The sequence below is a fragment of the Macaca thibetana genome, chromosome 9, assembly GCF_024542745.1.
Source record: "Macaca thibetana thibetana isolate TM-01 chromosome 9, ASM2454274v1, whole genome shotgun sequence".
Lineage (NCBI taxonomy): Eukaryota > Metazoa > Chordata > Mammalia > Primates > Cercopithecidae > Macaca > Macaca thibetana.
The window spans coordinates 122323882-122351207 of record NC_065586.1 but is presented as its reverse complement, the minus strand read 5'-3'; the positions used below and the strand labels follow the sequence as shown (position 1 = coordinate 122351207).

The following is a 27326-nucleotide window of genomic DNA, read 5'->3' as shown; positions in this document are numbered from 1 at the left end:
TACCCAGCTAATTTTTGTATTTTTAGTGGAGACAGGGTTTCACCATATTGGCCAGGCTGGTCTCAAAGGCCGGACCTCAGGTGATCCCCCCAACATCGGCCTCCCAAAGTGCTGGGATTACAGGAATGAGCCACCGTGCCCAGTCAGGAAGGACTTTTAACAAATGGTGCTGGAACAGTTGGTTAATCACATTTTCTCTAAAGTAGAGTTGGACTCCTACTGTGTACTAGACACAAGAATCAAGTCTGGATGGGACTTAAATGTGAAAGGCAAAATTATGAAACATTTAGAAGATAACGCAGTCTGCTCTTTGATCTTGGAGTAGGGAAGGATTTCTCAAATGAGGCACAAAGACTTTAAACCATGAAGGATTTTATTAAAATTAAGGCATTCTGTTCATGAGAACACATTCAAGAGGATGAAAAGACAAAACTCAAACTGGGAGAAGGTATTTGTCACTCATTGAACAGAGAAAAGCATCTACAGATTCAAAATGACAAGAGAAAGGGAGGAGGAAGAAAGCAGGAAAGAAAATGGTCAGAAAACATGAGCAAGTATTTCACCGGAGAAGAAAATCAAATGTTCCGTAAACATAAGCAAAGGTGCTCTGTCTCGCTACTGAGGAGGGAGGCATAAAGGAAAACCCCGGTGAGCTGCAGTTGCACAGTCAGCAGCCTGGGGCTGCCTGCCTTTTTAAATTTTTGCCAGATATTCATGAGGCTATGGAATGAGGGAAACATTTATAACCCATTTGTACTTTGGAAAACAATTTAAAGATCCCTGGTAAAGTCAAACATGTGCAAACTACACCACCCAGAGTTTCCATCCCAGATTAGCCAGGGAAACTCATATCTGTCCAGCAAGGCAGGGGTCTTCAACCCCTGTAGCCTAGGAACCCAGCCACACAGCAGGAGGTGAGGTGAGCTGCAGGCGGAGAAGCTACATATGTATTTACAGCCGCTCCCCACCGCTCGCATCACTGCCTGAGCTCCGCCTCCCGTCAGATTAGCAGAGGCACTGGGTTCTCATAGGAACACAAACCCTATTGTGAACTGTGTATGTGAGGGATCTAGGTTGATGGTTCCTTATGAGAATCTAATGCCTGATGATCTGTCACTGTCTTCCATCTCCCCCAAATGGAACCATCTCGTTGCAGAAAAATAATCTCAGGGCTCTCACTGATGCTACATTATAGTGAGTTGTGTTTCATTATATATTACAATGTAATGGCAATAGAAATAAAGTACACAGTAATAATAATGTGTTTGAATCATCCCGAAACCATCCCCCACCCCCAGCCCCAGTTCCCTGGAAAAATTGTCTTCCACAAAATTGGCCCCTGGTGCCAAAAATATTGGCGACTGCTGTAGTAGGGGACATGTACACAAGAACATGCATAACAGCGTTGTAAGAGCAAAAAGAGGGGTGGACAGAAAGAACGCCAAAGTCCACCTGTAGGAGAAAGGACTTACACATTGTTTTTACAATAGAATACTATATAGCAATGAAAATATATGAACTACAGCTATAAACAACCATATGTATAAATCTAACAGATATGAGATTAAGTAAAAGAAACCAGTCCAGTCATAGAAGAATGGACAAAGTATGAGGCCATTTTTATAAGGTTCAAAACTGGGTAAAACTAAACAGTGTATTGCTTAGGAATATGTACATTAGAAATAAAACTGTAGAAGAAATCAAGATAATGATTAATAGAAACTTCAGCATAATGGTTACCTCTGATTGCGAATAAGGGAAATGTAATAATGAATTTAGCATGAGGAGGTGTATGAGATGAATTGCCTCTCCCTTCCCCCCAGCAAATTCCTATATTGATATCCTAATCCCAGCACCTTAGAATGTGACTGTATTTGGAGAAAGACCCTTTAAAAAGGCAATTAAAGTAAAATGAGGTCATATGTGTGGCCCCTAATCTGATATGGCTGGTGTCCTTATAAGAAGAGATCAGGACACAGACATACAAAAGGCCATCTGTGGACACAGTAAGAAGGCAACTGTCTCAAAGCTAAGGAAAGAGGCCTCAGAAGAAACCAAACCTGCCAATGCCTTCATCTTGGACATCTAGGTCCAAAGCTATAAGAAGATAAACTTCTGTTGTTTAAGCCACAAGGTCTCTGGTATGACAGCCCCACCAAACTAGTACAGGAGGCTTCTAAGATTATAGAAATAGTGTCTTTTTCAGTTGGGTAGTAGGTGCCCTGGTGTTTATTTTACTGTTGTTTTCCAAATTGTACTTATACATTTTATATACTCTTGGATGTACTTTCCCACTTAAAAAAAAATAGAACAACAATTACTGCCAAAACATTTCTGGCCCGTTGATTAGCATTTAATTGATTTATTCAGCAAGTGCATTTCTTTAAGCATTCAATAAAAGACACAGTTCCATTAGAGTAATCAATATATCATTTTTAAGAAAAGGAATGCCATATTTTACCAGTACTACTCCATCATCTCCAATAGGTAACAATCAAAAGAAAATGGAATGAATACATGCTTTTAAGAAGTCTAAGGCAATTAGTGGTCTTAAATTAAAATAGCTGTCTGTTCTTCCTCTCTATTGATTTCTCCTTTACTAGTCATACCTCAACTAATGTACATAAAGATCTTCCCTGAAGGAAAATATATTCTTCTGCAAGATGTTGACACTGGACTCTCATAACACTTCTAGTACTTTATGTGGAATTACTACAAATGTTAATGCTTAAACTACCTCAATTCTTTGGGGGAAAAGGGATGTTGCAAATAATATATTTTTATTCACATATAAAATTGTCCGGATTTCCATTTAAGGTATGTGATCTGTGCATTGATATCTTAGGCAAAGACAATTTGTAACTACAGTAACTAAGTTATGTATATATACATACATATGAAACATGTAGTTATACACACACATGTATACATACGTATGGTGTTTGGGCACATTTTGACAGAATGTTGAGAACGTATTTTGTTCTAATATTTTGTAAATATAATTAATAATCTTGTTTTTCACACATATAATTAATGAGTACATATTGCAAACCCTGGAGAGAACATTATAGAAGCATTCATGGTTCAGCCCGGGTGTCAGCAAGTATAGGTAAATATGCAAGAGTCCCTGTGATGGACTCGAAAGCAAATACCTGTAAGGGCATAAGAACACTTTGACGGCCTACATTACAAAGACATGGTGTATGTTTCTTGGCATGTAGGATCAAATAGTAAGATTAATTTCCAAATTTGAGTAAACACTCAGAAATGCATACAGTTCTTATAAACACCAGACAGTATCAAAATATATAAATTCGGTGTGTTTTTGTAGTCTTTTGCTAGAGTAAATCCATCAAAAACAAGGCCTGTGTAAACCCAGAAAACATACGTGAGAATTTCACATATCTGGAAATTCACCAATTTAACTCTTAAGTTTAAGTAACTACATAAAATAACGTCATCCTTCAATGAAAATTGAGAAAGAACCTCCTTGAAGCTCATAAGAAAAAACCCTTGGGTTTGTACCTATTTTTATCTCCTGAAGGCCCTGAAATTTAAAATAATCTATTCCTCAGGCAAGCAATTGGATGATGTAAGTTTTAGGTCTTTGTCACCGACTCAGAGCTGTCCAATAGAACATTCCATGATGATAGAAATGCTTTTATATCTGTGCTGTCCCACAGTGGTGGCCACCTGCCACACTGAGTTATTGATTCTTGAAATGTACCCAGTATGACTGTGAACTAATTTTTAAATTTCATTTCATTTTAATTAACTTAAATAGCCATACACAGCTAATGGCTACCATGGGAGACACAGAAAGACTACAAGAAGATGTGCAAAGGGCTGCCCTAAAAATAAAGCAAACGATGTTTCAGCCTTTCTGATTCTAACCCAGTTATATGGCCTTAGTTAAGGCATGTTTCGCCTTTTTTCCCAAAACTCACGTGACCTTCAGTTGTTGTGGGTTTTCTTTAAATTCTGTTTCATTTTAACTAACTATTTTCATGTTGGATATTTGGAACCCACAGACCATTTCATCTTAAAGTGTAGTGGCATGTGGTTAATTAAGTCATGGTATAGCTGAAACATTATACATACTGTGAAAAGATCTTTTGAGCTCTGGAGTTATAAGACGGACTTTCAAATATGAAATATTAGAAAACTATGTCTAAACTTCTCATTCTCTTAGCTTTTATACAAGCATAGCACTGAAATAACTGACAAAGCAAAGGCAGACAAAGTCAACATAACTGAAGGAAGCACTAATTGAATGTGGCGGTGATCATGTCTCACCAAGACTGAGTCTCCACGTTCTGCACTCATGTGGTGCTGACCAGGAAAAATGAGGTCTCGTTGAGTTTGTGGTGCCTGTCTCCCTCCACTCTTGTCTTCTTTTTCTTTCTTTCTTTTTTTTTTTTTTTTTTTTTTTTTTTGAGACGAAGTTTCGCTCTTGTTGCCCAGGCTGGAGTGCGGTGGTGCGATCTTGGCTCACTACAACCTCCGCCTCCCAGGTTCAAGCGATTCTCCTGCTTCAACCTCCTGAGTAGCTGGGATTACAGGGGTGTGACACCGCATCAGGCTAATTTTTTGTATTTTTAGTAGAAATGGGGTTTCACCATATTGGCCATGCTGGTCTTGAACTTCTGACCTCAGGTGATCCACCCCCCCCCCCATCGGCCTCCCAAAGGGCTGGGATTACAGGCTTGTTTTCTTTTTTTGAGACAGGGTCTCACTCTGTCACCCAGGCTGGAGTGCAGTAGCGTGACCATAGCTCACTGCAGCCCGAACTCCTGGGGTCAAGTGATCCTCTCGCCTCAGTCACCCAAGTAGCTAGGACCTCAGGCACAAACTACCATATCTGGCTAATATTCTGATTTTTTTAAATTTTTATTTTTTTGTAGAGACAGGGTCTCACTATGTTGCCCACCTAAGCTGGTCTCAAACTCCTGGACTCAAGCAATCCTCCAGTGTCTGGCCTTCACTGCTCTTTTTAAGCTGCAAGAAACCTTAGTTTATACGCTGTGTTGTGATGGCATTTGGCTCTTTCTTAGGTTGACCGCATCATTTATTCCCTCAATTGACTACTCCTGTGGGTCTTATTCAGATATTTGCAAGTCAAAGCCAAGTGTTTTTCAACTGACTTTTCTTGTTTATCTTTCAGAATCATCCAGAAGTGCTGAATATTCAAATACAACTGGAAAGCAAAGAACTGATCATAAATCTGGAAAGAAATGAGTAAGTTAATTCTTGTTTATTGCTTGATATGAGAAAGTTAAGGCACCATGGACAGAAAAGTGCTCTGTGATTTATGCTGGGGTTTAGAAAACAAGAACGAGATGCATGGATTTGTAATCCAAATTTGGATTTGAGGCGAGAATTAACTTTAAAAAATTATCTAATGGAAAAATAATTTTATCACTCTGTAAAGGAACTTTATAACTCAACACTATTTTTTCATAGTTCTGATGTTGTATTTTTTTCAGAGCCTGATTGTTCAAAGATTTAACTTAAGCATCCCTGTACTGTTCAAATAACAGAGTTTCATAATTAATTGACTTCTGACAACTCCTGGATTGTATTAGGGGAAACAGCTTCAAACTGATAGAAATTATCTTCTCCCTGAGAAATACCAAGAGTTTATTTTATCTTTCAAAGCTTATCTCCAGTGGTTTGGACTATTTCTTTCATCTTCTTATTTTTTAAAATTGGTCCTTTTATGGAAAAATTATATAAATTTCCAGAAAGTGGCATTATGGCTTCTTCTGGGCCACTTGGATACGATTATAGATTTTGTGTGCCTTGCTAGCAGAAAACTTTGTCTGCCTCCAACCATAAGTAAAACAACTCATTTTCTTATTCTTTATACCCTGGCTATCCCCACAGATTCCTCAGATTTAAAGGACTCCTTAATATTCTATTTCATTTGTACCATAAAAGAAGAACTTATTAGTTCTTCTAATAAGACAGAAGTCAATTTTCCAAGTCCTGCTTGGTCAAAATAGCAGTTTCTTTCTTCCAAAAGTACTGGTTCCTGTTCCTCACCCATCAGCAGGATGCTGATTTTTTCTGAAACAAGAGTAAATGAGTTCTGTCAGGGACGTGGAGTCCCAGAACCTGACTCAATATCGTCCTCTAAACAAGTCAGATCATTTACTTGTGTTGGTGCTTTGAGTTGAGCGTTTTAAGCAAGTCAGATGAAAGACACAGTCAATCAACAGCCAGCCCGAATGTTCAGTATCTAATGCCAAAATACATAAAAATGTATATAAAATCACACTACCTGCTCCCTGGGATCCACAACCTGCCTCTTTGTATTTTTTTCTTATATGCTTACTGCTCACCATTAAATGGATCAGAAGCTTTGGAAACAAGAAATGAGGTGTTTTTAGCTTTTCTTGTGACTTGATCTTAAAATAGAGGTTCAGGCACATATATTATATAATCAGGAATCTGAAGAGAAAACTGTATATTGCTTTTGATCCGTCTCCCTTAGCAAAGTACATATTTTCATACTCTATTTCTTTATATAAGAATATCAAGGGGCACACATTTTTGTACATTTTTAGGTATGGTTTTGAAAATATCTCAGTGGAAGAAGCTAGGCATTCCCTGAAAGATCAAAAGAATATAAGCCTTCCGGTGGTGATGCATTTTCTCCATAGGGTTCTGTGGTGGGCAGCTGGATTTAGGAATGTTCTTTATTGCACCTGCTCCCATTGTTAGACTGTTGGAAGAAACGTGGTGCACAGTATGAGGGGAGGCTAATCCTGAATGTTTTATGGAGCATTACGACTGCAGGTAGAGAAGCAAAAATCGACCTCATAAAAACCATAAGTTGTTTTTACTATGAAAATAATATACATACCCAGTGAAGAAAACTGAACATTATAGGTGGGAAAGGAACAAATAACCCTAAATTTTTTTTAAAAAGTACTTTTACCACCAAACACAATCCTGTTTAAGATTCTGGTGAATTATATAGATGGGTTTTTTTTTTCTTATAGATAAGCCTTTGCTGCTTTTCTTTCTTAGTTGATATCATAGTCTATATGCAATTTGATATCCTACTACTTCATTTAGCTTCATAATGGACATACATTTCCATAGAGAAATAATTTCTTAGAGCCCATCTGGTTCTCTGAGTTTGTAAAGTGACTTAATAGCCTTATCCACGGTTCCCTCTGAAAATGATTTACCTTCCATTACCGCAGATACTATAATACATGTTCACTGCTAGATAGTAGCTAATTTGTATAAGTATCATTTTAAAAGGTGACTTAATTTGCTGCCTTTCAATTCTGAGTCTTTCACGAGATAATCTCAAAATTATAAAAGTTGAAAACATAAAACTATCTCTTTTTAATTTATTCCTCTCTTTGCAACCTCACTGTCAGACTACATTTTCAAAAATATATAGAAAATGTTTCATATGTTCCTGTGATATTCTATAATTTTAATTGTATTACTTGTACCAATTTTAGAAATTCCATTATATTAAAAGTAACATTTTCATAATAAGAGGGTGCCAATATTACTATTTTACCGATGCATTACCAAAAATACTTCAGTGTAACAATTTTTTTGCAAAAGGTTACATATCTATTCCGAATCTACTATACCTTGGATGCAATGAATACTAAAAACAAAAAAAAATCAAGCAGGCTGAAATGGTTGTGCACTACCAGCATGTAAGGCTGTTAGACGCCAAAGGCAATCAATCATTTAGTATATAATAGAATTTTTAATTTACTTAGCCATTGGCCCAATAGATTCAAGTCAGAGAGTTTTTACAAATGAAACTATAAGAAACCAGAGATAAAAACATAAGCAGAGGCCATTTACATGTTTAACAATGAGTACAATAAAGGCCCTGACCAATCAGGATGAACAGCCGACCAATCTGACCAATCAGAAGGCAGACTGGTCAGTACACCGCTCCAACACCTTCAGCCCTGGAGTCAGCCCTGTGCTTAAAGATGTTTTACCTAAAAGTACGTCAATAGGAGACTGATTCAATTATCAGCTATGAAACAGGATACCATACAACAGTTTTAAATGATGAGACTTTTATTATAAAAAAATTTATGGTATAATCAATGTAACTAGCATGTTCGAAAATAGTTGTTTCTGCTAGTGTTTATTTTTAAAAAATTAAAATAGTTTACATAGTATCCAATTTTTATTTTAAAATTATACACATGACATGTATCTCTGAGTAGGAAGATTATAGAAGATATTTACTTTCTTTATTGTATTAATGTTTCACAAAATAAAATATTTTAAAATTAGGAAAAAACATTTTTCTTTTGAAGGAAAAAAAAACCTATCTTAAAAACTTGATAATGGTTGAAAAGAAGATGCTAACGTATCTATTATTCCTAAAAAGAAAATGATAAAGGTTATTCTGAAAGGCTTCTGGAAGGCCTCTGGTGACTTTTAAAGAGCAAAAAAATACCTACTCATTGAATATTGGGTCTTTAAATATCCAGAAGTTTGCTGTAATTGGAAAACCTGCTTAGAAACCACAACCTAAATTAAAGCGGTCCTATTCCCTTAAATCTGTAGCTAATGCTGAGAGTCATCCAATTAACCCTACTCAAAATGCTTCTGTGGTAAACCGATTCTTCATGGCACAGGGCTGAATTTTTATTAAATAGTTTTTCAGGGAATCTCTTTTATTTGCCTTCTAACATCCCTAATTTATGAAAAGACCGGATGCTGTTCACTTAAAATCTGTATTTGTATAGCTGTAATTGAATGTTTAAAGAAACACAAAGCTTCCCCTGAGAAGCATTTTTCACAATATTGCTGTCTGCCTATGGACCTGCAGAAACTAGGTTGATAACTTTTCTAACTCTGCTAGATCCCCGTGGACTCTCAGGCCATCCCTTACACAGGTATTCGGTGAAACTATATCTTTGATCAAAATGTTTTATTGGACAGGCTGGCCAGCTTCAGCATCAGTTTTTCCATTTTAGGATAATGAAGAGTGATGGCGGTAGATCACGTTCCCTGCATCTCTCAATCCCAGCATGCCTTCAAACTCTGTTCCCATCACTGATTGAAGGCAGTTGCCAGGGGAAGTCCATAGCCCTCTGAATTTATGTTTGGGGTGTCTCTGGGATAGAATAACTTCAGCACTGACTTATTTTGTCTAAAACGATTCCAGACATCTCTTACGGGGCAACTTTAATTAGTATTCACTCTAAAACAATAACAGAAAGGGCATTTTAAAATGGCCAAACATGGGTATAAATATTTGGAAAGGCATTTATCTTAGATCATCTCTCAGAATATCATGATACAGAATGGAGAAATGTAACCAGTGTGGAGATGGCATTAGATGGTTTAGTTGGCTGAATCACCATCCAGAGGACATTAGGCCATTGTTCCCATTGACCCAACCCATGTTGAAGAGGGGGACTGAGGTTGCTGCCGATGGCCTTAGGGCTGTGCGCATGGCCTTGTCCTGGCCCACAGTTTCCTGGGCCATCGCGATGAAGACATAAAAGGTGCTCTGATCACATTTCCTGGCAGTGCAGAGCTGGGGGACATAACTGTGCTTGGCATGGCAAAATCTGGATTATGAGGATTTCAGCAGTTTGGATCAATGGGCCAAAACTAACAAGATGAGATTTAATGGGGATAAATGTAAAATCCTACACTTGGGTTAATAAAAAAATAAACGTTGCAAGTTCAGAAGGCAATTTGTTAGTAGTTCTCGTGAATGAGACCTGCATACTCAAAAGAAGCCCCTGGGGCAACGTGGCTGCTAAAAAGGTGACTGCTGCCTGAGCGTGTGGGGGTATACATGGTGGGTCCTAGACAGGGGAGGTCATCCCTCTGCTACACAGGGCGGGGCACAGTCAAAACCCTGCATCCTTCACTGTTCCAAGCCTGACATCAGAGAGCCACCTGCTGCTTTATTCTCATTTCCACCATTGGGTGTTCCTTTCCTTTCCTCCTCCACCAACCATGACATCCTTACAGTGAGGGGTAGGGTCTTAATATCCTCCCTGACCACCTCCCACACAGTGTGGCTCATCATAGGCACTCGATAAGCACTCCTCAAATGAGTGGAGAGCCTGGACAACCTGGACCAAGCCGGAAGTGAGTTCCCAGGAGGTCGAAGGTCACCTGGGTGGGGTGAGGAACAATTCAAGGAGAAAAGCTTCCAGAAAGGAACACATGATTTGGAGTTAGGAGCCCAGGCTTTGAAAGCAGCATTGCTCCCAACAGCAAGCTGCTGATGTTCTCTCCACTTCCTTCATGGCCTCGAGCGATCTTCCCACCTTGGTCTCCTTATCTGCAAAATGGAATAAGCATCTGTGTCCAGTCAGCGCGGGAAGTTTAGAGCTCATGTTAATTTTGATGATCAGGTTTGAATGACTCAGTAACATTTCTCTGTGGATCCAGCAATCTTAATTATTTTACCTAATTATATTATGTTTTGTTTCAGAGTTTCTAAATTAATGGAAATCAGGTTATGCCTACTCTTTACCTCTAAGTCTTGGTGATGGCCAAACATCTCAACGCTCACAAGACCTGGAACAGATGCGCCGCCCTGGTCCTTTGGGATCCAGCTGCTGTAGGGTTCTTACCTTTACAATCTTGACATGCCCAGGGATTGGACTTTTAAAATCTTTGAGTGTAGAGTGCAATTCCTTCTTTTTTCCTTCTCTTGTGGAAGAAGCCTAGACTGTTTCCCCCCTCCCTGCCCACCACCTTTTTTTTTTTTTTTTTTTTTTAAAAGAGAAGTTAAACTTATTTTCACTGTCCAAACATCAGTCAATATACTGGGCAGACCAGCGGAAGCCCTTGCCACAGCCCTGTTGTTGTACACACTGAACGTGAACAATTCCTTGGAGAAGGCATTTGGCTCCTTCAGGGTCACAGTTCCCTTTCCTGTGGTCTGTTCATAAAGACCAAATGGCGGACAGAGTTTTTCTTCACTGATTGTGCCTGTTCTGTCCAGTTTCTGTTAAGATAAGGACTGGCACATTAGATATTCTTTCATCAGTCATTAAAGCATTGAGCTCCACTTTAGATTCCAGGATCTGAGGACAATCTGCACAGTCCCCGAGAAAGTCAATCCCATTTATTGCTAGGAGATCGCTGTTCCAAACCCAGTGTGCCTGCTCACACCCCAGAAGATGAAAAGTTATAAAAGTCATGCCAGCAGTTGTCAGCTCTGCTGATGTCAGAGGTCGCGTTGGAGCTTCTTGGCCCAGTCCACCATCTCTGAGCATGTGAGGAAGAATAGTTTCATCCACATTGTCCCAACCCAAGAGAATATGTTTTCTAGATTTCTTATAGAGTCCTAGGAAGTGGAGCACACTGTGGAAGCCGTTGTAGATCCACTCACAGATGAAAGACATTATTAATGCTGACCATGGCCTGAGGGGTTCCTTTGGAGGCAGCATGTGGCCTAGACCCTCCCTCAGAGAACACAGACCAACAGCACCCGGACCAGCAGTGACTTGCTGGGTGGACATCACACCCCTTCCCTGCAGCCTGTCCTTAGGAATGGGGAGTTCTAAACTGCCTGGTGGTTCTAATTAGTGATTAAACAAATGTCAATGGAACCGTATCTCAGAAATTGTAGTTTCATGTTTCCAGCTCTCAGCTTCCCTTCTACTATTCACAGATCTTTATTGGAATCTTTATTGCTATCTTATAATTATCCTTACTAAACATTAATAATTAATAAAGCTAATTAAGACAATGTACTTGCTCATGTCCCCCAAGATCAAAAGTTGTAAAAGTCATATCAACAGTTGTCAGCTCTTCTGATGTCAGAGGTCATGTTGGAAAGTGTTGGCCTAATCTGCCATCTTTAATGATTATCATCTGCCATCTTAATTATCTTTAATAATTAATCTTTGTTGATGTGTTAAATCACTTACTCTTTCACTTCTTCACCTGGTCATTTATTCACAAATATGTGTTTAATACCAGACAGTGTAATTGACCCTGGAGGGAGAGTAGTGAATAAGATAAACTTCTTGTCTTCTTAGAATTTAGTCAAGGAGCCCAACACTAACAGATCATTACAAAAACAGTAACTGGGTGACTGCAGTGCTCAGTGCTCAGGAGGGAAAGTTATGGGGCCAGCACCTGGTCTGGGGAGGGAAGATATAGAATGAAGCAGCTTTTAAGCTGTGCACACACAGGGAAGAGCCCAGTCAAGGAGGGCAGGAGATAGAGAAAGAGCAGAAGTAAACGTCCAGCTTCTCAGATTCTAGAAGATCTTTGTACTGATGACCAAGAAAGAGAGAGACAGAGGAAGCCAGGCCATACAGGGGTTTGTGTGCCCTGATAAGGATCTTGACTTTATTCCTAAATACAGTGGCACACCATGGAAGAAAAGGCCTGTAGGCAGAACAACGACATGATAAGATTCTGCTTTTCATTTGTTTGAGATAGGGTCTCACTCTGTCACCTAGGCTGGAGTGCAGTGGTGCAATCACGGCTCACTGCAGACTCAACTGCTCTGGTCTCAGGTGATCCTCCCACCTCAGCCTCCGTAGTAGTTGGGACTACAGGAATGCACTGCGATATCCAGCTAATTTTCCTATTTTTTGTAGAGACTGGGTTTCACCATGTTGCCAAGACCAGTCTTGAGCTCCTGGCCTCAAGCAGTATGCCCACCTCAGCCTCCCAAAGGCATGAGCTACTGCTCCCCACCAAAAATTCAGTCTTTTAAAGACCATCTGGCTGCCTGTGAACACTAGCTGGGAGGGTAGAGTGGGCGTGGTTAAGAGCTGCATATTGCTGCTGTCCAGGGAGAGCTGATGATGGCTTGAGCCAAGAGAGTATCGGTGGGAAGGAGTAAGTAGTTAAGAAATGTTAAGTAGGCAGAATGGACAGAATCTGATGAATGATGGAATATGTGGGATCATGGAAAGGAAGGCATACAATTCTTACCTGAGATGCTAGGAGAACAATGATGCCTTTGATCAGATAGAGAACCCTGGAAAAGGACCAAGAACTTGCCCTTTGAGCAGCGGCCAGAGACACAAAGATGTGGGTCATAGTAGGCATGGTCCTGAGAGTCTGGGAGGGGCTGAATATTGGGTTTCACAGAATTCAGTCTGGAGGTGCCCTGTGGAGGGCCCTTGTAGAACTGGGCGTGGCATTTTTGAAGGGGGGTGTTCATGGATGTTTGCAGCTGACCGGTGGCTGGCAGCTATGAGCTGGAGATCAGGAGCTAGCAGTGGGTAGAACATGGAGAGGCATCAGCTGTGGCCTTGACAGTATCCGAATAGCTGTCACAACCCAAGGCAATGTCAGTGCTCCACTGAATTCTAAGCTGGAGCCTAGTGGGTGAGCCTCTGGCCTCTAGGCTCACTCCCAGGCCGTATTCCATATCCTTCCTATAGTCTGTCTCCATGCGGTGGGTGTTCCTCACACATGGACTCCTGCCCTCCTTGAAGTCTAGAGCATTGCTTCAAGACTGCCAGCATGAGGACCACCTGGAGAGCTTGTTAAAAAGGGCAGTGCCTGGCCCCACTGCTATTGAACCAGAATCCCCAGCTATAGGGCCTGAGGGTCTCTATTTTTAACACATTCTGCTAGGAGTTATATTCACGCTTTACGTGGACAGCCACTAGCCACATGTGGCTATTTAAATTAAGCTTAATTTAAATAAAATTAAAATTTTAGTTCCTTGGTCAAACTAACCACAGTTCAAGTATTCAATATCCACGTGTGGCTAGACGGACGTTTCCATCATCACAGAAAGTTCTGTTGGACAGCATCGGGGCCAGCAGGGAAATTCCAGTTCATTGGATCCTTCTGTGAGACTTTGGGGTATCTGTCATAGCTGATGCATCGCCCACAGGAATGTTCTTTCCTACAGGGAGTGACCACACCTCTTCAGCTTGCCTAATGCCTGCCGCGTAAAAGGCCCATCTCGTGCCTTGGAGAATCAGGTGCTACCAGAGGGGTCATCTCTGCCCACTTTGATGAAAGGGTGATGGTGCAGTCGGAAATTCTCTAAGCATGACTATAGACTCAGGGAATTGACTCAAGCTTCATGCACTTCAGCAGTCTAACTAGACCAGACTCCTTCAGATTTAAGTTAAAATCTCTCAGCCTTAACATTTAAGTTCTTTTTAATTGAGCTAAATTTTCTTTCCTGAATAAGAGCTAAGTTCCCTTGAGCTTCTCCCCTCATGTTATTCTTTGAAGTTGTACAGACGCTGAAAAAGGTCAGAACACCATTTTTAGAGCTTTTTGTTCCTCAACCCGAGTTAACTTGAAAGTGCCTAAACTGGTTAAGATCAACCTTTTAAAAACAGGCCTCTCTGGGTTGCGATTCGAGAGCGTGGTGTCCTTGAGTGAACTCTTTGAAGTTGGTAGAATGAGAAAGGGCATTTGAGATGGAGGTGGAGTTCCGCATTTCATTACATCCCCCGTGCTCCTTCCCTTCTGACTGCAGACTCAGGGTTTTCTGATGAAAATCCTGCTGTGGCCTTAAGCTCCTTTCCCCAACTCTGCATCCCAAAAGGACAATAATGGCTGTCCTGGCTCTTCCCAGGAGGTCTCTGGCATTGGAGAGGCCGATGCCATCTTAGTGGCTGTCGTTGCATCTTCCCTCTCCTGGTGCGGCCAGGATGGTTACGTGCAGACACTGTGCAGGCTGTGGTCGTTATGGCCCATCTCTTCTGGACTTTTTCTAGTTGTTGTGTCCTCAAAAGAAAGACCACGATGCTTTCATTGATTGCTTACGACAACGAAACTAACTCTCTGGAAAGCTTGAAAGTTTTGTTAGAGGCGTTTGAACCAGAGCAACTCCATCTTGAATAGGAGCTGGGTAAAATGAGGCTGAAACCTACTGGACTGCCTTCCTAGACAGTTAAGGCATTCTAAGTCACAGGATGAGATAGGATGTTGGCACAAAATACGGGTCATAAAGACCTTGCTGATAAAACAGCTTGCAGTAAAGAAGCCGGCTAAAACCCACCAAAACTAAAATGGTCACGAGAGTGACCCCTAGTCATCCTCACTGCTACACTCCCACCAGCGCCATGACAGTTTACAAATACCATGGCAACGTCAGGAAGTTACCCTATATGGTCTAAAAAGGGGAGGCATGAATAATCCACCCCTTGTTTATCCTATCATCAACAAATAACCATAAAAATGGACAACCAGCGGTTCTCAGGGATGCTGTGTCTATGGAGTAGCCATTCTCTTTTTCGTTTACTTTCTTAATAAATTTGCTTTTGCTTTGCACTGTGGACTCACCCTGAATTCTTTCTTGCACAAGATCCAAGAACCCCCTCTTGGGGTTTGGATCGGGAACTCTTTCCTGTAACTCTTTGACATAATTTTGCTGAGTTCATAAATACAGATTCTGCTACATTCTTAGAGTATCATGCCCCAGGAAGCCAAAATCCTAGATTACTGTTTTCAGATGTGTTTACTTCAAACTCGTTATCTTGAGTGGAGTTGAGCCCTGTCTGTGATTGGCCATGTTTCATAACGTGCATGGGAAAACTTCAATTGATAGTAACAGCTCTGTTTTCTTGAGGCCTTCTTACTGGTTTCTCATACTGTTTTCATAGTTTATTAGTGATGATAAAGAGCTGCAATATAACTCTATTTACCAATAGCTCATTTGTTGCATGCTGACAGTATGTGGCATGCCTTTATTCCTCATCACAGGTAATGTCATCATGAAAAAGCTGGACTTCGTCAGGGACTTACAGAGATTTGTACACCCACCTTCATAGCAGCAACATTCACGATGGCCAAAAGGTGGGAACAGCCCTAGTGTTTGTCAACAGATGAGTCAGTACACAAAATGTGGCATACATAAAATGAAATTTTATTCAGCCCTGAAAAGGAATGACATTCTGACACATGCCATCACATGAACTTTGAAGACATTATGCTAAGTGAAATAAGTCAGACACAAAAGGACAAATATCATACGATTCTATTTACATGGGGTATACTTCAAATAGGCAAAATTCGAATAGGCAAAATCATAGAAACAGGAAGTAGAATGGTGGTTACCAGGGACTGGAGGGTTAGGGAGTGAGGAGCTTGGTGGGCAAAGATTCTGTTTGGGATTCTGAAAGAATTGTGGAGATGGATGGCAGTGATGGTTGCACAAAATCGTGAATGTGCTTAACGCCATTGAATTATGCAATTACCAATGGTTAAAATTATAAATTTTATATTATGTATATTTTGCCCCAGTTAAAAAACAAAGTTGGGCTCCTGGTATGTTTTTATCATCTAACAAAAGGTCTCCCTCCCTGTCCTCCTCCATGAAGGTACATAGTGTAGAGGAAGACGGTGGTAGTTTCTTCTAAATGCCCGCCCTACCGCCGCTCTTTTTGGTACCTCTAGGAGAATCACAATCCTCCAGCTCCATTTAGGCTAGGGGTCCCCAACACCCTCTCTGACGTGCTCTTCCCAACCCTTAGGAACTGGGCCACACAGCAGGGGAAGAGCATCTGATGAGTGAGTGAGTTTTCATCTGTATTTACGGCCGTTCCCCATCACTCAAATTACCGCCTGAGCTCTGCCTCCTGTCAGATCAGTGGCAGCGTTAGATTCTCATAGACGCAAACCCTCTTGGGAACTGCACATGCGAGGGATCTAGGCTGCACGCTCCTTATGAGAATCTAATGCCTGATGATCTGTCACTGTCTCCCGTCATCCCCAGATGGGACTGTCTAGTTGCAGAAAAAGCAACTCAGGGCTCCCACTGATTCTACATGATGGTGAGTTGTATAATTATTTAATTATATATTACAATGTAATAATAATAGAAATAAAGTGCACAATAAATGCAATGTGCTTGAATCATCCTGAAACTATCCCCGCCCCCACCCCTAGTCCATGGAAACATTGTCTTCCGTGAAACCGATCTCAGGTGCCAAAAAGTTTGGGGACCACTGATTGAGGTGACTGTTCTGAGCTAATGAATAAGGGTGTAACTGTGATTCCACTCACAAAACCCAATCTGACTTTCCTGGACTCTTTCTAGAGCTGCTTCCATATCCCTATCAGAGGAGATGATAGACAGTGTTAGGATCTAGATTTGGGTATCAGGCTGCTTGGAGACAAGCCACCTCAGCTCCTCCATTCTAAAATGGAGAGTAAGGCCTTCCTCCCAGGCTGATAGGAGAGCACAGTGATATGGTTTGGATCTGTGTCCCTCCAAATCTCCTGTTCAGTTGTAATCCCCAGTGTTGGAGGTGGAGCCTGGTGGGAAGCGATTGGATCTTGGAAGCGGTTTCTCATGCGTGGTTTAGCACCATCCCCCTAGCACTGTTCTCGTGGTAGACCTCTCATGAGATCCGGTTGTTTAGAAGCATGTGGCACCTCCCACCTCTCTCTCTTCCTCTTGCTCTGGCCATGTGAGATGCTTGCTCCCACTTTGCCATCCACCATGATTGAAAGCTCCTTGAGGCCTCCCCAGAAGCCAAGCAGAAGTTGTCACGCTTCTTCTACAGTTTGCAGAACCGTGAGCCAATTAAACTTCTTAACTTCATAAATTACCCAGGCTCAGGCATTTCTTTGTAACACTGTGAGAACAGACTAATACATAAGGGATGTGGTATTCAGTGTGCTTGATACTGCACTGCCATTCACAGTGTGTGTGCTGCTCTGCTGCCATTGCTCTCCCATTATCTCCCTCCTCATCCTGGCCGCCTCTGTCTGTAGGAACAGGAATCACATGCTCAGGTCTCATCATCTCCCCTCCTGCAACCAGCTTCCTGTGACTGCCCCTATTCCGCTCTCCTCACCCATCTTTCTCTTCTTCCTTCACTGTGATAGTCAGACAGGTCAATCCCAGTACCCTGCCTCGTCTTACCCTGCACCTGCTGCTCTTGTCACCTGAGGGTTTGGATACCCCCATTTCCACTCGCCCTGGCATCAGCAATGGGAGAGCCCCCAAGTCACCTGTGTGCTGTGGATGGAGGTGGGCCAGGAGGTGCAGTGCAATTCTGTAGGCCTGTGGAGCCCAGGGGCCACCTGTTTGGCTGGCCTGGCTACAGATTAGGTGAAGTGCATGCAACAGTTAATTGCTATGTACCCGTAGCCTGTGTGCAACAATTACCATGCAATTGTCGGACTCCCCTACCTCCAGGCATCACATCATTTCACCTGCAAATTCTGACACATGTATTGCTAAAAAAAAAAAAAAAAAGAATTATTTTTATCACACCTAAAAGATAATGATTTCTTAATACTATCAAATGCCCAGCCAGTATTCATGTTTCCCAGATTTTATATATGTCTCTTAATTTTTTTTCTTGGCAGTTGGATTGCTTGAACCAGGATATAAACACAGTCCCCACATTGTATTTGTCTGCTATATTTTTAATGTCTCTTTTAATATATAGGTTTCCTATCCTTCCTTTTAATTCTTGCAATTAAAATCTTGCAGTCCTGAAAAATGAAACCAGATTTTTACTCAGTAGAATTTTCCACACCCTCAATTTGCTGATTTCATCCTCTTGGTGCTGTCTAGCCTGTTCCTCTGGGCCCTGTGTTTTCTGTTTACTGGTAATTCAGTGTATGGGCTTGTACAGATTGAGGTACTGGTTTTAGGCAGGATGACATTGCAGGTGGTCCTTGTTCTTCTCTTGTGCCATGTCAGTAGTTCTGTGACCTCTGATTGTCTTGTGATGACAGGTTGATCACTGAGTCTGGGGTCACTCTGGAGCTTCCATTAGAAAGCTCTGCCTGAGCCTTTAGCCACCGGGTTCAGTGGCCATTAACAATCAGTGCCTGCATCTGTTCTTTCTTTGGGTCTTGCAAAATTGCAGTATTCTATCATTCTTTCTTCTTTTATTAGCTGAAATGCTCCTATAGAGAAGAACTTTCCCTCATCAATTATTGGTTTCCCTGAGATATGAGATAAAAGGCAAGATAAATTTTTTTTAGAGACCACCTCTACTTATCACTCTGCCTTTGCCAATGGGTAGCCACTGTGTTCCCCAAATTTAGCATCTCACACTTGGTGGTATGCTGCATAGCTCCCTGTTGAGGGTCCACATTTGTAACAGGTTCTGTAGGGGTACCAACATGCACCACAGCCTGTCCTGGAGTAGCTTCTTATATGCTGTAAACACTTCTTGATCCAAAAGCCTTGTATTTTCACATTGAACCATAAATTACCCATATAGATATAACACAAATCTTTTTATTTACAGTGCTGGATAAAAGGCTGACTTTGAAACTGCTCTACAGAGACCTAATTTTCTTGTTGTTTTTAAAGACAAAGGCATCCTCACATCTGGCATGGAGGCAGATGCTGGGGCGAGAACAGGAAAGCAGGAACTGGTTCTAGTGTTGCTAGTAGGAAAAGCAGGGGTGTGGATTGGAGTCTAGACATGGCCTGTCCCTTGAAGGGCTGTTTCCATTCCAATGGCATTGGCAAGTTTAAAAAAAATTCATTTCATTCACAAGCAGGCTTAATCCCACTGAAGGAAAATTGCTGTAATTGGTAAAGACCAAAGCCAGAGACGACACAGAGGCTAACCCTACTTGTTCAGGAACCCGTGAGAAAAACAGAATGGTGTGTTTATCTAAAAATGTTATAAAATACTCACTTCTTTCTTCTCAGTATGCTGGTGGATTTCACTGTGGGATGAGGTGGATTCAACATAAGGGGAGAACAAGGCTTTCTTTATTTTCTTTTATGATTTTCTTCCTTATGAAAAACATGTGGTCAGATAGAAGATGATACAAAACCAAGCCCCCAGCAGGAGGGTTATCTGGGGAGACGATTTATTTAGAGAAAGTTATTTTCACAGCCCTTCTAAGGCCACCTCTTCAGTTTCAACTGGCCTAGAGGATTTCGTTGGTCAGTTTCATGGTTTTCTTTGAAAATCTGACAGGCTCCAGTGGAGAAGCCGCCCGTGCTGTGTCCACAGCCGGCCAGCACCCATTAAGCAAATATCAGTGTCATAGAAGTCCCTTCAGAGTTGTGGGAAATGGTTTTTACATGTGGTTTTCATAAAACGAAAACAATTATTCATTAATATGCTCAGTAAAGTTTTGATAGTATTGTACATTCATATCAACAAAATATATAGAATGTGAGGCTGGTTAAATGAAAAACTGTAAAATGACATTAAAAACTTACTGAAAATACTAGCCCCTCAATTTAATAAATATATTTGAAATTCATTTAAATTTTGGAGCAAATTCACGATCTTACCAAATAGGGTAATGATTATGACTTGATAACATCACTTCTTATATTCTGTAAGTACTTCCTGATCCAAAAACCTTGTATTTTTATATTGGACCATAAATTACCTGTATAGATATTACATAAATCTCTTTTCATCTAGAAAATTATTTAAGACAATTGCTTTTTCCAAAGTAATTTTACATGTAGGAACTGAAATCATTGATGTAGAAGGAAATATGTTATTCAATCAGTTAATTAATTGGTTTTTACCCTATCATAGAAAAGATTCAAGGTTACTTACTGAAGGACACATAAATTAATTAATAAACTTTTCCAGATGTGTAAAATACCCCCTGCCCACCAACAAACTAACATGTCTGCATTTTACTGTCTTCGGAGCAGCAGTTCTAGTTCATATTGAATAGAAGTGATGAAGACCATTTGAGGCAGTATGATGCATGCCTGTTACTGCTTTACTTAAACAAACAAACAAAAAAACAGCAAAGAGGATTTAGTATGATATAGGGGAGAAGCATTGAGCCAAGGGAAAGGAAATATGAAATCTCTGGTATTTGTAAGCTCTGTGACTTTAGGCAAATTAATTAACCTCTCTGGTCCTGAGTTCTCTCATCTATAATCTGAAGTTAAGCCTTCTCAGCTTGGAGACTGGATCAGATGGTTTTCAGGGGCTCCATTTCCACTCTAAGATCTTCGGCCTCAGTAATTTTCTACATTCAAGTATGTCCTCGCTTTACCCAGAGGAATGCTTAAACTGATCCTACTGGCAGAAATCATACTTATAACACTAGATGAGGAATCATGTACGGCATGTGGTATTCAAGCATCAAAACAAATTAAACAATTCCTACGAGAGCCAAGGTTTCTTATCTCATTGTATTTCAGTGAACCAGGAAACCCTGAGTGAGTGGCTCCTTCCACGTGATACTGAGTGATGTTCCTTGGAAACCTGAGAATCCAGGCTGCATCTCAGTGCCCAGAGCAGTCTATTTTGTTGGGAGATTGAAATGTCTGAGATTCCTCATCTGGGGGAAGTGTGTGCTCAAGGGACACTCCTGGCCAACATGATGAAGCCAGCAGTACCCCACCTGTGGGATGGAGGCAGGGTGAGAAGTGCCCTTGGCCTGAGGAGTGGGTGGCATTTGGTAAAAGCTAGATGGCCTTCATGATACACTTATACATAATGGCAACCCTGACCTCCTTAAAGGCTTTTAAAACAATTTGTAAAGCAGTTATGATAGAAGAAAGGCACTGGGAAGCCTCTGGGATTCTAGTTATGTCCTATTTTTTAAGCCAAGTGATGAGGGCATGGGTGTTGATTTTAGTGTTCGTTTTTCCATGTTCTTTTATGTGTTCGGTGTAGGTCACAAAAATAAAACATTATTTTTTGGTAGCAAAACCTGACAGATATTCTTGTCCAAAAAGGGTAATCGTACTGCTCTTTTTGAACACATTTGTTTTCTTCTTCCCCTCTGACCTCCTTGGCTAGGAATCCTGACTGATTTGCAGATTTACAGAGGACATTGTCATTGGAATGAGTTTAAGGAAAGTGGCCACTGTTTGTTGCCAAAGACAAAACTTGGCTAAATATTTTGATGAATCAGCATCTTTTTTTCCTTTAATCATTGGCATTAATTCCTATAAGTGGAAATAGTGAAAACCAACACAAATACTATATAAAGAGTAGGATTTCTCAGAATTAATCTTTGTAATTAAATTTGAATACTGATATGAATATATATAAATATATGTACATATTCTACATGTACTATATGTTATATGATATTACAAAATACAGGTCATTATGTTTAGAATGCAATGATTCATTTTATTAGGTTGAGCCAATAACAAATATGTTATGTTTAGAAAAATATGTTAGTTCAACCTATACTATTGATGACTTTTCAAAAATTCTACTGCAGTACAAATGTGGCTGATGCCCTAAAAATAATCTATAGGTTTTGATTTAGAAATAGAATTCCTTCCACCATTTAAATGTTGGGTATTAAAAATACTATCCTGGGAGGCTGAGGCAGGAGAATGACGTGAACCTGGGAGGCGGAGCTTGCAGTGAGCAGAGATCGTGCCACTGCACTCCAGCCTTGGTGACAGAGCGAGACTCCATATCAAAACAAAACCAAAAAACAAAAAAAAACCTGTCCATCCTTGCTTATTAAGAGAGAAAAAGCCTTTTAATCTGGGGTGTGTTTTTGCCATTTTCATTTTTTACATTTGGATGTTGAAGTGCTTGATGCCATACTGCACATTCTGTACATCTATTCACATTTGTTCATTTGCTTATTCATTTGACAAACTGTGTTCCAGATATTGTATTGGGGTTTGGGACACAGAGATGAATAACACACAGCTCCTGCCCTTCCCAAGGCCTAAATCCACCACTGTTTTATACAGTAGCAAAGGATAGGCTTGTCTGAATTGATTTATAACAAATACTCACTATAGGGCATCACTGAACTAGATTGCCAATTAATAGGAAAATTAGATAGATAATATACTGCTCTTCCTCTCCCAATCTTTGCCATGTCTTTCCTCCCAAATAATTCAATAATTTTTGCTTTTTTTAAAGTATACTCTTAATTGCTAAGTGTATTCTCAATTTTTCGAAACAAGAACCAGATGAAATGCAGCCCGTTCATTGTTTCAATCTCCTGTCCTCAGATGAAGCTTTCTTGGTTCCCATATAGAATTTTTAAACATACCAGCATGTGTGTGTATGTGCGTGTGTGCGCGCGTGCACAGTCATCCCTTGGTATCTGGAGGAGATTAGCTCCAGGACCCCCCACGGGTACCAAAATTCAAGGATGCTCACATGCCTAATATAAAATGGCATAGTATTTGCATATAACCTATGGACCTCCTCCTGTATACTTTAAATCATCTGTAGGTTACTTATAATACCTAATACAATGTAAATGCTATGTAAATAGCTGTTATCCTGTATATTTTTAAATTTCTATCATTTTTATTGTTACATTATAATTTTTTGTTTTCTCCCCCAATTATTCTCAATCTGCAATTGGTTGAAACTGAGAGTAGGGAATCCCAGGATGCGGAGGGCCAATTGTATGGACATAAATATAAAGCTCAATATGTATGTCACATCATACAAGTATATTTTTTGGTGTAATCTATGGGTGGTCTGTTTCTGTCACAGTGCTTTGGGGTGGACATGATAGAGACGCATGTCATTAGGGTGGCACTGCCACGGCACACCCCTTCTGTCCTAAGATGGATGGTCTCTGGTTTTCAGTGGCAGCACTTCTCTGAAGTGCCATAGCTGTCATCACTCACCCTCTGTCCACTTTTCATGTTCCCTTCTTCACAGCCTGACAAGTTATCTGAACAATTAACTGGCCTTAAGGAAAGTTTCAACCTCTATATGTTCAGAATGAGGGATCTGCTTGCCTGTAAACATTTATTTTGCTTCCTATTTTTGTTTTTACCTTTTCCCCAGTCATCCAATTTTTCTAAATAAGAAGCAGATGAAAAGCAGCCCATTGGTTCCTCCAATCTCCTGTCCTCAGATGAAGGTTTCTGGGTTCCCATACAGAATTTTTAAGTGTTTGGGGCTGGCTCAACAGCTTTCCCTTTGGACCCTGTTGTAAACACTGACCACTTTTGATTTATGAGAATCCCAGCCAGGAACAGAGGGCAGCTTTTAAATTGCTAATTTGTATCCATGTTTGCCTGTGAGTATGCATAGTCTAGCAGGCAGCTTGGAGCACTGGCTCCTGGTCATTTGTCCTGTTGTCCCAGGACAGATCTGAAGATCTGAAGAACCAAGTGAAGACTACCTGGCACCAGCCATGGGTAGGTAGGTAATGTGTATGGTAATGTGTGTGGAAGAAATGCTGGGGCTCTTGTAGGCAGGTGGGACCCAGGTGTCACTTGAGGTGGTGGCTGACCTTGCAGGCAGTACTGTCACCTCTGGGAGATCATCCCAGCTTTGCACATCCACAAATCATTCTCCACGGAACTCAAGAGGTCTGACTCACAATGACCAAACTCACATGTGACAGACACCTAAACCAGACTCATCACTGTCATATATGCATCATTTCCCTATCACCATCCATGAGCTGACTTGATTTCCCTCAGTTTTCTTTAAAGAAAGAATTTCAGTGTTAGATGTTTGACCCAGCAAACCATACTGTGAGCTCTGGAACTTTTTTTAGGAGTGATCATCAGTTGGGTTGATTGCCCTGGTTTAGTTCTCAGAGGGTGACTTTATTCTCTCATGGGTGGAGAAGAGGTACTTTCTCTCTAACCCATGTGTGGATGATGAATGATAGCTCAAAGCCTTTGTAATAGAGAACAAAGGAAATCAGGACATCAAATTCCCATCTAAGTATCAAGTATTAGAATTGCATTTTCCCATTGTAAAATATTTTGCTATCTCAGACCAGATCAGGTGCCTGAGACCTTCTCAGTGAACAAAGAAATGAGTGGCCTTTATTTTTGTTAGTAAGAAAACATGTGATTATTCTTTTCAGTAAACAAACTTTGCAAAAATCTTGAAAAGAGACTTTTTTAAGCCACAAGGGCTAAAGCTCATACTGTAAGCTTATTATAACTTTACAGAGCTTGACTTTCCTCTCAAAGCTCCTTGAAGATTTTTTAAGAAGGTTTTTTCTTCTGTATCACATTTACTTGGATATCTAAGGTTATTTATTTCACTAGATAAATTGAGAGCACTGGGCTGGGAATCTGATAATTCCAGGTGAAAGCTGCACTCTGCTGTGTGAATTTAGGAACTGAGCTGTCCAAGCCTCAGTTTGACATCTATTAGATGCAGACCACCAAGATCCTACTGTTGTTTTAGGAATTAAATGCAATAATCCATAAAACCATTTACTACAGAGTCTAAGGCATAGCAAATATCCCACAAAGGTTAGCTGGTGCTGCTGTTATAAATTCAACCATTATTTTTGAGCTCCTGCTATATAACAAGCATGGAACAACACACTGGGGACACAGTAGGGAACAGGGGGAAACAGCCCTTGACCTCAAAGAGCTTGCAGACTAGTGGGACTGTGAGATGTCAAAGAGATGATCTTACAAATAATGGATTATGCTGTTATGTGCACTGGAAGTACTTACGAGTGTGGGCAATGAGGGGAAGAGAGGTGTCTTGATGTGGCAGCCAGGGAAGGCCCCCAGGCTAGAAGCACCATCACCTGCGGGAGTCAGCCAGGTGCAGAGAGGAGGAAGAGTTTCCAGCCAAGCAAGCAGTATATGCAAAGGCCCAGGTGGATGAGGAGCTTGTGGCATGGAGGCTCTGGCCGAATGCCAGGGCATGGGTTGAAAGAGTAACCCAAAAGGGAGACCAAGGGGCTGCCGAAGACCAGACCAGATCTGGCCAGGTTTCAGACGCCACCCTGCACCAGGGGAGGCCCCTGAAAGTTGGTAAGTAGGGTATGGATGGAATGAAACTGGTGTTTTAAGAATGGCTTCCTGAATGAAACATAAAGTATCAAGAGCAGATGTTGGAGGCCACTGGGAGACCGTGACACCGGTGGGGCATGTGGGGCACGGAGGCAGTGGGGGTGAGTGAGGTGGAGGAATTTCAGAAATAATTAGGGAATAATCCTGAATCCTGAAACATTTAGATGCAGTTGAAAGTGATAGCCCAGAAAACTGTGAGATGACTCAGACTCTAATGAGGACAAAGACAGATTGTAAATAAAAATGTTTTTATAAGATGTGAGAGTGCAGAAAGCAATATCAATAAACTTATGCTTACATTATTTTAAATGGGTACCTGAATTGGCCAATTAAATATTGTCAGTAGACAGTGGATTGTTCCCCACTGTGTCCCCAGCATATTGTTCAATGCTTGATATATAGCGGGAGGTAAAAATTGAATATAAATATAGGGACACAGATATAAGATGGCCAAAAAGTCCTTTTGGTATCTTCTCATTGTGAAAATTGAGAGGCCACTTCTATTTGAGGTTGCCAGATATAGTAGGTGCCTATCTTAGTAGCTATTTTCAGACATGGGGCCTGTAAGGATACCACCCTTGTCCAGAAATCCATGACCTCTGGTGAGGAACTCACCTGCTTGTAAGTACCTGGAGTCATTTGCGCTGCTGAGCCTTTCCTGAGCCCTTGGCAAGGCTGACTCTTTTTATAATTCTAACCTCTGCATTAATATACTCTTATCTTTATCTTTGTTCTTACCTCTATAAAATGAGGATGGTTATATTTCCTTGCCTATCTCCACAGTTGATGGATGAAAGTTATTTCATGAAGCGACTGCAGTATTTTATCTGCGATGTAAATTTTTATGTGATTGTGTGACAGGTCATAGTTCCCCATTTTCCTTTATTGTTGTGGACAGAGTTTTATTTAAAGAGTCAAGACAATGTTTTTCTTTTAAATACAGCATAGAAATGCATGACCACTTTTGTGCACCTGAGAAAGTTAGTGAAAAGAATAGATTATCACATGCTTGAGAAGTTCCACTTTGTTCTAAGTTGTATTGAGTCAGAAAGAGTTACTTTGCTAAACTCAGTGAAACTCCTGCATTCTCTCAGCAGTGAAGAGGCCATCTCAATACAAACGGAACGTTTTGATCACAGAACAGAAGACAATGTGCACGTTTACTTACTTAGGTGTTTTGGTGAGGATTGAGCATACCTGGTGTCTGGGCTTTAGGACATCGTTGCCTGATATCGTTCCTTCCTGGTGCTGTCTTTGGAGAGTAACTATGTGTGTTGTTGTGTTTTGCAGAGCACATTTAGGGTTAGGAGGTTGCTGCCAAGTGAAAGAGAATCCAGGCTGGCAGTACACATACAGGTGGTATCAATGTTCAGGGAGGAAGGGGCTGAGAGTGGGCACTGCAGGCCTTGCACAGGATACAGAAGTGGGCTGGGGAGCCCCTAGGTGGCCAGTGGGTCACCTAAGAGTGGATGGCAAATGCTCTGCAAAACATGAAAAGCTGCAAAACCACAGAAATCCCGTCTTCGTCGTCATCATCATCATTATCATTATTATTATTATTATTATTATTATTCCTACCTCAAAGCTGCAGGAACAGTATTTCTTCAGAATAAATACACGAAATGGTACTTAAAGAACCAGACTTTGCAATGTTGGTGTTGATATAGAA

General features: G+C 40.8%; 1 protein-coding gene across 1 annotated transcript in view; it reads left to right on the top strand.

Annotated features, from left to right (window-relative positions):
• The window catches only part of ADAM12 (ADAM metallopeptidase domain 12), a 377462-nt gene that overhangs the window by 105576 nt on the left and 244560 nt on the right, over positions 1–27326 (top strand). Inside the window, exon 3 of the mRNA XM_050803714.1 lies at positions 5165–5238. Within this exon, the coding sequence (XP_050659671.1) occupies positions 5165–5238 (74 nt within the window). The remainder of the gene's footprint in view (positions 1–5164; positions 5239–27326) is intronic.